At 40.5% G+C, this 12,043-nt stretch overlaps 1 protein-coding gene across 1 annotated transcript in view; it reads left to right on the top strand.

The window, feature by feature from the left end:
- The window catches only part of celsr1a (cadherin EGF LAG seven-pass G-type receptor 1a), a 118,330-nt gene that overhangs the window by 60,123 nt on the left and 46,164 nt on the right, over positions 1–12,043 (top strand). The window contains exons 5-6 of the mRNA XM_041780661.1: positions 1,025–1,140; positions 4,668–4,756. Coding sequence (XP_041636595.1) covers positions 1,025–1,140; positions 4,668–4,756 — 205 coding nt within the window. The remainder of the gene's footprint in view (positions 1–1,024; positions 1,141–4,667; positions 4,757–12,043) is intronic.

Raw genomic sequence — 12,043 nt, 5'->3', positions numbered from 1 at the left:
CAGCTTAAACTCAGTCTGGATCAGCTTAAACTCAGTCTGGATCAGCTTAGACTCAGTCTGGATCAGCTTAAACTCAGTCTGGATCAGTTTAGACTCAGTCTGGATCAGCTTAAACTCAGGCTAGGTCAGCCTAAACTCAGTCTGGATCAACTTAAACTCAGGCTAGGTCAGCTTAGACTCAGTCTGGATCAGCTTAAACTCAGTCTGGATCAGCTTAAACTCAGTCTGGATCAGCTTAGACTCAGTCTGGATCATCTTAAACTCAGTCTGGATCAGCTTAGACTCAGTCTGGATCATCTTAAACTCAGTCTGGATCAGCTTAGACTCAGTCTGGATCATCTTAAACTCAGTCTGGATCGCATTAGAGATGCACGTGTGAAACTGCTCAAAAACAAACCTGCATTTTCAGGTTTCAAACATGAAAAATATTTAGAGTGAAAACATAAGGTTTGTGGTCTGTTACCATGCAGAGGTGATGATATGATTCCAGACACCATGACGGTGAGAACGCTCGCAGAGCAGTGAAAACAGGAAAGGCTGTGATGACTTTCTTTTATCAGTGTTTGGCTGCAGCCGTCCTGGCTTCCTGCCCTGCTGACCTCCCTGGCATCTGTCGGCTGACTCCACTGCCCTCACCTTAAACTAATAACGCACACACAATCAGCTGCACACGTTAGCTCTGTAGCCTCTGAGAGCGCGCTCATGAGTGGGTCATGGCTCATTAATTGTGCCTTTTTTCCCCTCATACAAACGTGCATACACTCGTGCATCCTCTCTGCGGTCCAACTGTCCGTATCCTGTCTTTCTTTTCCAAGTGACTTTTCCTCAAGTGCTCCAGAGTTCTTCAGTCAAAGTCATCTGTAAGGCCTTCATTCAGGGCTAAGAATGAAATATTCTGTATAAAACAATGTCATATTTTTTTTTCCTGCATAACTAAATAATTGTGAAGTTTTTTTAACTGTAAGAATTCTGTATGAACTCTCAGGTCCTGCTGTGTGATCTATAACTACATCTGTCTCTTTAGGTTTGCTACGAGAGAGAGGAATGCTCTGCTTCTGTACAACGGCAGATTCAATGAAAAACACGACTTCATCGCTGTGGAAATCATAGATGAGCAGATTCAGCTCACCTTCTCAGGAGGTGAGGCTTCATTATATGTGGATGTGTGGAGAACCCTCTGTGATTTTTGCTCTCAGCTGTGCTGTGAATGTTCAACACAATTCCCTTTAGCCTTCAACCTTACCTAACCACCTATGCCTACATACCTACCCACCTACACTATACAGACAAAAGTATTTGCTCATACCTGTAAATTATTGAGTTCAGGTGAGTCAGTCAGACCTACAGGTGTATAAAATCATCACCTAACCATGCAGTCTCCATTCTCAAACATTAGTGATGCTAAATGGGTCGTTCTGAAGAGCTCAGTGTCTGTGGTACTGTGATGAGACAGTTGGTTTCATCCCTACTGCATATTCTACAGTCAGCTGTAGGGGATATTATTAGAAAGTGGAGAGTTTAGGAACAACAGCAACTCAGCCAAGAAGTAGAGGAGCATGTAAAATCACAGAGTTGGTACAACAACTGCCAAGGTGAGGAAGAATCAGCAAGGCTCCCACTGACATTAATGTAAACTCTAAAATTACAGCAGGAGCTTCCATGGCTGAGCAGCTGCATGTCTGTAGAAATATTTATATATTATATATTACTATGCAGATGTACTTATTTACACGTACGTGTATATATTACTATGCAGATGTACATATTAATATGAACATGTACATATTGATTTGCACATACATATATTTATATGCACATGTACATTTTTTGCATGCACGTGTACATATATAGATATACATGTACATATTTGCATGCACATGTACATATATAGATACACATGTACATATATAGATACACATTTACATATTTATATGCACATGTACATATATAGATACACATGTACATATTTATATGCACATTTACATATATAGATACACATGTAAATATATAGATACACATGTACATATTTATGTGCACATGTACATATATAGATACACATGTACATATTTATATGCACATGTACATATATAGATACACATACATATTTATATGCACATGTACATATATAGATACACATGTACATATTTACATACACATGTACATATATAGATACACATGTACATATATAGATACACATGTACATATTTATATGCACATGTACATATATAGATACACATGTACATATTTATATGCACATGTACATATATAGATACACATACATATTTATATGCACATGTACATATATAGATACACATGTACATATTTACATACACATGTACATATTTATATGCACATGTACATATATAGATACACATATACATATATAGATACACATGTGCTTATTTATATACACATGTACATATTTATATGCACATGTACATATATAGATACACATATACATATATAGATACACATGTGCTTATTTATATACACATGTACATATTTATATGCACATGTACATATATAGATACACATGTACATATTTATATGCACATGTGCATATATAGATACACATGTACATATTTATATGCACATGTACATATATAGATACACATGTACATATTTACATACACATGTACATATATAGATACACATGTACTTATATAGATACACATGTACATATTAACATACACATGTACATATTTATATGCACATGTACATATATAGATACACATATACATATATAGATACACATGTGCTTATTTATATACATATGTACTTATATAGATACACATGTACATATGTAGATACATATGTACTTATATAGATGCACATGTACATATATAGATACACATGTACATATTTATATGCACATGTACATATATAGATACACATGTACATATTTATATGCACATGTACATATATAGATACATATGTACATATTTACATACACATGTACATATATAGATACACATGTACATATATAGATACACATGTACATATTTACATACACATGTACATATATAGATACACATGTACATATATAGATACACATGTACATATTTACATACACATGTACATATTTATATGCACATGTACATATATAGATACACATATACATATATAGATACACATGTGCTTATTTGACATACACATGTACATATTTATATGCACATGTACATATATAGATACACATGTACATATATAGATACACATGTGCTTATTTACATACACATGTACATATTTGCATGCACATGTGCATATATAGATACACATGTGCTTATTTACATACACATGTACATATTTGCATGCACATGTGTATGTAAATACACTATGTTACAAATTATTATTCAAATCTGATTTTGGTGTCACAAACATTCTTTTTTTTTTTAGTTAAACTCATGGATGGTTTTGTGTCTCAGGGCTCTGTGGATCACTGAACTCAATCTCAGACACCTGTGATCATTAGTTTGCCAGGTGAGCCCAATTAAAGGAAAACTACTGAAGAAGGACGTTCCACATTATTAAGCAGGCCACAGGTTTCAGCAGTATGGGAAAGAAAAAGGATCTCTGCTGCTGAAAAAGCCTCAAATAGGACAAGGAATGAAAACATGAGATATTTCAGGAAAACTTAAGTGTGATCATCGTACTGTGAATAAATGTGTGGCTGATTCAGAGCACAGACGGGTTCCTGCAGACTTCAGTCTACTTTCCCATGCTCCTTTTAAAGAGAGAACCCTGTTGGCTGTGGTTAAATTAGGTGAAGCCGATTTCGGAGCAATGCCAAGTCCTTGTGCGGCACTTCAAACTGAAATATGACTAAATGTTGACTCATCGAGTGAATACTAGTGTAGTGACTCATTACTGGGGGTGGTAGGACATTTTGATTTGTCTCCTTCAGTGATTTTCTGTTTTCATCTGGTTAATAAAGTGGAAAAGTAATGGGATCACACATTTCTGCTGCTAATGCTGGCAGCCAGAGAGCTAGCTCCTTACTCATTAATGGTCACATGCACTTGAACACAGCGGCACACAGAGAAGTTGTCAGTGTGATTTTCAGAGCGGGGGTATCCTGCCAAGGCCACTCCCATCCTTGACAAACAGAATCAATCTGGTGCCATTGTGCTCCACAGGCTTTCTCACACTGTGACCTAATACTGTCTCTCCAGAAGTTAACTAATGACTGGTGGAGGTGTTTATCAGTGTGGATGAGTCTGAGCATGCTCAGTAAAGTTTGTTCGAGTGAGTTTAGTGGAGCTTGAAGCCAGTATTAAGTACCTAAAATGTTCTGGGTCAGTTTGCTATCTTCATGACTTCTTCTGCTGGATTACTGACTTTTCAACATTGACACTGAAGCACTGTTACAGTAAACTCAGAATGTAAGACAACATGTCAGGGTGTTGACCTGATACCATGAAAACGTGTGTTAAACCATCTAATTATGTTATTTTACACTTTATTTAACTCACTGTTTGAGTCTCACTCATCTCTGCTCTACATTTGCTAATGCCAGTTATTTTCAAACACTCTGTCTTTCACAGCTCTGGTATCTTCCTTCAGTCTTTCCTTCCTCCAGCCTGATTGTCCGTTTCTTCTTCTTCATGCTGAGTCTTCCTCTATTTACTTTTCCTAACCCCACCTTTTCCCTTCTTTCCATTGTGATCCAGGAGAAACGAAGACCTCGGTGTCCCCCTTCATACCAGGCGGGGTCAGTGATGGCCAGTGGCATTCTGTCCAGCTCCATTACTACAACATGGTAAGAGCTGAACCGCTCACCTGACTCATGAGATCTCCTGTTAGCTTTTTTATAATATCCATCACTTTAGGAGAAGAAATAGTCGTATCCTGGTCATTCAAAGCTCACTTGTGTCCTTATCTCACAGGACTAGTATAACCTAGGAACCTCTGGTCATTTGTGATAAACGTGCAGGACATCTGTGTTTTTAATCCAGTACCAATCAACCATTTCAATACTTTACAGAATAACAACTCCAGTTTTAACTGAGCATATTTCAGCACACAGAGGTCCACAGGTGACACTAGTCCTGTATGAATCTGCATCTCTGTGATTTAGGGTGGTGAGTGTGTTTTTCCTGACTGAAAAAATAAAAGAGGCAGTGCAGGAGACTGTGAGCAAAGGTTTGACACACAGGTTATAAACAGAGCATGGGTTTTCAAAGTGTGGATGAGTGAGCCTCCCCTAAGAATAGATTATTCATTCAGTGGACCCCCACCCACATAAAGATAAAGATTTAAGAAAAAATGAAACAACCACATTCTCAACATTAATGTCTAATCTTTAAACATTTTTAACATTAATATATTTTTAACATTTAGTCTGGAGATGTCCTAAAACATCTGCCTTTCCCTCTGATTTAGTGGGAACTATTGGTTTTCATCTGTGCAGCTGATGCAGGATTACCATCCTCCACCTTCAGCCTTTCCTGGTACCTGCTTTTGATCAGTGACTGAAATTCTTTTCACTTCCTGTTAGAACTCCCCGAGTTTGGTCACCAGACTTTTTGCTCAGTCTTAAGACGACCCTGAGGTTTGCACAGCCTCATGCTGTCATTAGTTGGTACATCTTTGCAAATTAAACACTGTGACTTGAGCATCATCAGGATAAATGCAGGAAATAACTGACTTAATATTTGATTCTAAGGATAGTCCTTAAAGTAACTACAAGTCTAGTCTAAGTTAGCAAAGCAAATCCCCTTTTTTCTGGTTTATGGTCCCACGCCTCCCCTGAAGTTCTGTGGCGCCCCCCAGGGGAGGCTCGCCTCACGCTCTGAAAACGGCTGAAATGGAGCTTCTTTTTCAGCTCGTACGTAAAAATGGCTTCATTATACTAAACTAGTTTATTTAATTCTGCTGTTTTAATGTGTGTGTAACTTTGCAGGTGCCTGATCTTACATCAGTATTATTTAGATGTTTATTTTGTGAATAATATGATTTATCATTTGAAATGTGTCCCTTAACATCAGGGCTGAACCATTCAGGAAAATAATCTAATTGTAATTTTCCCCCAGTATTGTGATTTGATATGTGATCATTCCATCAGTTCCTCATTTTATGTATTTTCCAACAAACACAGGCAGTAAGTCATTCTTTATTATAACCAACACAGTATTAGTTTAAACTAGGGCTGAACAATTTAGAAAAATATATAAGTGTGATGATTTTGACTCATTTTGCACATTGGATATGAATTGTTGTATTGTAGAGCAGTGGTTCTCAATGTTGGGCTCTGGACCCCCTTGGGGGGCCGTGAGATACTAAGAGGGGGTCGCCAGATGCCTCAAAAAGTGGAGAATATCTTTTAAGTGTGTATTTTAGCCATTTGAATGAAAACAGATGCATGAAATTAATTAAATGTCAAATAAAGTTTTATCAGTAGCATCCTGTCATTGGCAACTTCTCATCAGGTTTTGCTCAATTTGGACACTTTTTACCCACTTTAGCCACGTTACACCAGTTTTGCCTGATTTTAACTAGTTTTTCACAGCAATTTTAGCACATTTTAACATTGTTTACATTTTTTATGCCTTTTTTGCCTATTGTTACTTCTGTTGACCATCATTAGAGCTATTAGCACCTTCTAACCACTCTTGACACCCATTTTAACCACATTTCACTGTTTTGTGATGCCCGTTGTTGCCAGTTTAACCCATTTCTGCCAATTTTTGCCTATTTCTCTGCCTCAGTTAACCCATTTTAGCCACATCCAACCACTTTTTTTCACTTTTTGATCCAGTTTCACCAAATTTGCCACCTATTTTTTTTCGCTTTCACCCACTATTGCCATTCTTCTTCTAACTAATCTCTGCTACTTTTAAAATGCCATTTCACCACTTTTTCCACCAATTTCGGCCATTTTTAACCCACTTTAATTCTGGCACAAATGAATAAGGAAAGATATTTAGGATATTTATTACTGTCGTTGAGTTTAACTGTAAATTTAGATATAAATGTAGATATCACAGCTTAATTTCAACATGGGCCCCAGGAAGCTCCCCTCTTATGAGCGGCCTTGTCTCCACATGACTGTTCTAGATTATACATGTCTGTGTTCATCCACCTTCAGGTCCAGTGGGGGTCCCCGGTCTCTGGCACCTTTATTTTGGGGTCGCGGGCTGAGGTTGAGAACCCCTGTTGTAGGGAATGAAACATTTTTATGTCATCCTCATAATTAATCAGAAAAAATGTACAAAAATGAAGAAAGTAGGATTTTTGTAGGCTATTCTAAAAAATGGGTCTTGAATGATTGCATGTAATGCATATCATCTCTGCTGCAGAAGGAAAGTTTTAAACTTATATTTTTAAACTTTCTATTTAAATTTCAGGTTTCAAACATTGCAACTTCTGTGATTTTAAAATTGCAGCGGCTCAGATTGTGATTTGATCGAATTTTGGATTAATTTCCCAGCTCTCCCTAACATTCAGAGGTCAGGCTGCAACAGCTGATCTGTGCCAGGAGGGCTGCTGTAGATCCATGATGACCCTAAATTTATAGAGTGCAGAATAATATTTTTGCCCATTTTAGTTACTCATTTTTGCCACATTTGACTACATTTTGACCATTTTTGCCACCTGTAACTTAATTTTTAATCAATTTTTGTCACTTTTTCTCCTAGTTTTTACCATATTTCAGCCATTTTTTGCCACTTTTTGAGCATTTCACCACTTTAACTCTTACATCGCCACTTTAACCCATCCTCACCTCTTAGACTGTGGCTCTTGCAAAGGTATTTTTTAAAAATGTGGCTCTTTGGTTGAGCAGGGCTGAATAACAGTGCTCAGTGAGATTTCTGCTGCTTCTTGTTCTCCTGGTGAACATGCAGACACAGGTAGATACAGCTATAACAGCGTTTTCAGTGTGTTTCAGTGTTGCAGCAGTGTAACGTGGGGTGTGTGTGCTTTGCACAAACATCAGCCTTAATACAGACCAGCATTTGCAAAGCAGGTGACACATTCCATGGCATTAGCCTGGGGCCAGCGGTAGCCCTGACAGAGTATCAGCTTTTCTTCATGTGCTGAATGATAGAGTCGGATTGACTGATGGTAATTTAATCCCGTGTCAGTTGCTGGAGGGATTAAAGGAAATGTATATAGTAGAAAGCAGTGATGTTCTCACAATACAGGAGGTGTGTTGATGTGAATGTGTGGCTGTGAGTGAAGGCAGGCGTGTGTGTGCGTGAAAGAGCACACACATCTCTGTAGTCAGAACCTGAGGAGACTGCAGAGACCATCAGAGCTGTGATGTCATCCAGATTCAGGTCATAATATGGACTCAAGCACTCACTCATGTAGATGATTTACCTTTATTAACAAAGACCAGGTCACTAACAGACGTCAGTCACTGTAGACAGGTGATAGGGCCGGGCCGCTTCTCCTCACCTGAGCTTCGGCGTGTTTTTAACCGTTACTGCAGCACACTCATGCATCCTGCTTTACTGGGTCAGAGGATGGGGCGGTTGAAGTCCTGCAGGGTTTAACGGGGTGCCCCTGCTGCTGCGGGGGGGGCCTCTTCTTAAAAACAGAGGTGAGGAGGCTGGGGGAGGGTTGGCATGACAACAGACGTGGACTTGCCATTGTTAGATCTGGGTCAGTTGGAAAGTTGTGTGAGTGCATGTTTGCATTGGGGGGGGCTCCGCTGGTGATGGGTTAAAGTGAGACAGCATTGGCTGCTCTGATATTTTAAAACACAGAATAGGAGGACCAGTTTTCTGTCAGCTGTTTCTCTGGGCCCTAATGTTTCATCTGCTCCCTGTAAACAGACGTAAGGGTGAAGGGAAACACCATGAAAGGTTTATTTAAGGACAGAACATGTCAGTGTGTTGTCAGTGTGTTTATACTGCTGCTCCATGTTAGATGTGTTAACATTACATCAGTGAATATGGACGATGACATTTATATCAGTGCAGACAGCATTCCCAGACAAGCTCAGCTGGCTCTCCTCATCACTGAATACCACAGTCGCTCTACTGCCCCCCCCCCACTCTAGTGTTGTTTATATAGGAGGGCTTTGGTGTAAATGGCTCTACAGCAGAGTTTAGAGAGCATTATTGATATGGGATGTGTGTGTAGTTGGAATCCAGGACTGTTAAAACACAGAATGTCATTCAGTCAAACACACCTGAGACCTATGTCAATGTTTTACAGCAGTGTTTCCCTACCAGTTTCCTTGGAGCCCCCCCCCAAAAAACAAAAACAAAAACAAAAACAACACCCATAGCTAGTGGTGCTCGGCTCCCAAGCCTCCTAGAAGTTCAAGTTATAGAGTGTTGTAGAGCTACGTGCAAATGTCCAACCAGTCAGCTGTTCAGTGTGACGGCAGAGCTTTTTCTCTGCAAACAGAGCGTTTTCTCTCCCCAGTCTTCACTTGGACAGTCGCTTTAACAATCATCTGTACTGTCAGATAACAGCGCTCTTCTTCCCTTGGCTAATGCTTTAGGTTTTATTGGTTTCCACTTCTCTAAAGTTGGATTATAGCTCCTCAAACAGAGTCTGTGGTGGTTTGGAGGTTTTCCTCCATGCTCTTCAGTCCTGTTTTTATTGCTAATAGTCAAAACCACAGTGGTTTTCTGGGTGGCTGAATGGCTGAAGCCTGGTTAGATGATAAAAACAGACACAGATGTACTGTAGCTGTAGAGGTGATGAGAACAGACACAGACGTACTGTAGCTGTAGAGGTGATGAAGCAGACACAGACGTACTGTAGCTGTAGAGGTGATGAAGCAGACACAGACGTACTGTAGCTGTAGAGGTGATGAACAGACACAGACGTACTGTAGCTGTAGAGGTGATGAAGCAGACACAGACGTACTGTAGCTGTAGAGGTGATGAGAACAGACACAGACGTACTGTAGCTGTAGAGGTGATGAAGCAGACACAGACGTACTGTAGCTGTAGAGGTGATGAAGCAGACACAGACGTACTGTAGCTGTAGAGGTGATGAGAACAGACACAGACGTACTGTAGCTGTAGAGGTGATGGAGCAGACACAGACGTACTGTAGCTGTAGAGGTGATGAACAGACACAGACATACTGTAGCTGTAGAGGTGATGAAGCAGACACAGACGTACTGTAGCTGTAGAGGTGATGAGAACAGACACAGACGTACTGTAGCTGTAGAGGTGATGAAGCAGACACAGACGTACTGTAGCTGTAGAGGTGATGAAGCAGACACAGACGTACTGTAGCTGTAGAGGTGATGAAGCAGACACAGACGTACTGTAGCTGTAGAGGTGATGAAGCAGACACAGACGTACTGTAGCTGTAGAGGTGATGAGAACAGACACAGACGTACTGTAGCTGTAGAGGTGATGAAGCAGACACAGACGTACTGTAGCTGTAGAGGTGATGAGAACAGACACAGATGTACTGTAGCTGTAGAGGTGATGAGAACAGACACAGACTAACTTTATCTGAAGAGGTGATGAAGCAGACACAGAAGTACTGTAGGTGTAGTGGTGATGAGAACAGACACAGACGTACTGTAGCTGTAGAGGTGATGAACAGACACAGACGTACTGTAGCTGTAGAGGTGATGAAGCAGACACAGACGTACTGTAGCTGTAGAGGTGATGAAGCAGACACAGACGTACTGTAGCTGTAGAGGTGATGAACAGACACAGACGTACTGTAGCTGTAGAGGTGATGAAGCAGACACAGACGTACTGTAGCTGTAGAGGTGATGAGAACAGACACAGACGTACTGTAGCTGTAGAGGTGATGAAGCAGACACAGACGTACTGTAGCTGTAGAGGTGATGAAGCAGACACAGACGTACTGTAGCTGTAGAGGTGATGAAGCAGACACAGACGTACTGTAGCTGTAGAGGTGATGAGAACAGACACAGACGTACTGTAGCTGTAGAGGTGATGAAGCAGACACAGACGTACTGTAGCTGTAGAGGTGATGAGAACAGACACAGACATACTGTAGCTGTAGAGGTGATGAAGCAGACACAGACGTACTGTAGCTGTAGAGGTGATGAAGCAGACACAGACGTACTGTAGCTGTAGAGGTGATGAAGCAGACACAGACGTACTGTAGCTGTAGAGGTGATGAAGCAGACACAGACGTACTGTAGCTGTAGAGGTGATGAAGCAGACACAGACGTACTGTAGCTGTAGAGGTGATGAGAACAGACACAGACGTACTGTAGCTGTAGAGGTGATGAAGCAGACACAGACGTACTGTAGCTGTAGAGGTGATGAGAACAGACACAGATGTACTGTAGCTGTAGAGGTGATGAGAACAGACACAGACGTACTGTAGCTGTAGAGGTGATGAAGCAGACACAGACGTACTGTAGCTGTAGAGGTGATGAGAACAGACACAGACGTACTGTAGCTGTAGAGGTGATGAACAGACACAGACGTACTGTAGCTGTAGAGGTGATGAAGCAGACACAGACGTACTGTAGCTGTGGAGGTGATGAAGCAGACACAGACGTACTGTAGCTGTAGAGGTGATGAGAACAGACACAGACGTACTGTAGCTGTAGAGGTGATGAAGCAGACACAGACGTACTGTAGCTGTAGAGGTGATGAAGCAGACACAGACGTACTGTAGCTGTAGAGGTGTCTGTAGGCGGGTATTTAGGACCCCCTCTTTGCTCTTCTAGAAGGTTAAGTTGTTGTTTTTGGAGGTGAGGCAGCAGAGCTAACGCTCCTCTTCAGGATATGTTTTTAAAGGAAGAGGCCGTGTATTTCTTTGTTCTTTTTGGCACAGGTTTGCCCGAGAAGAACAGATCATCTATGTTGTCACCACACTTGTATTTGGAAAGCATCATTTATTTTCTACGGTTTTACTCCACAGTACATTTCTTTTTTATGAACTCGTTATTATAAAAGCACATTTTAATCCATGTTTCTTTCCTGCCCTGTGACTGTGCTGGCATGTGGGAGGCTTTCCTGCTGTAAACATGACCTGCTGTTCTCACTGTTAGTAATGATATAGAGACGATCCTGCAGAGAGGCCTGCTGTCTGGGGTGGTTGGGTTGTTTTAGGGTTGTTTGTGAATGATGAATGAAGG

This window comes from Cheilinus undulatus, linkage group 23 (genome assembly GCF_018320785.1).
Source record: "Cheilinus undulatus linkage group 23, ASM1832078v1, whole genome shotgun sequence".
Classification (NCBI taxonomy): domain Eukaryota; kingdom Metazoa; phylum Chordata; class Actinopteri; order Labriformes; family Labridae; genus Cheilinus; species Cheilinus undulatus.
The sequence above is the reverse complement of the archived record's forward strand: the minus strand, read 5'-3'. Positions and strand labels throughout refer to the sequence as shown.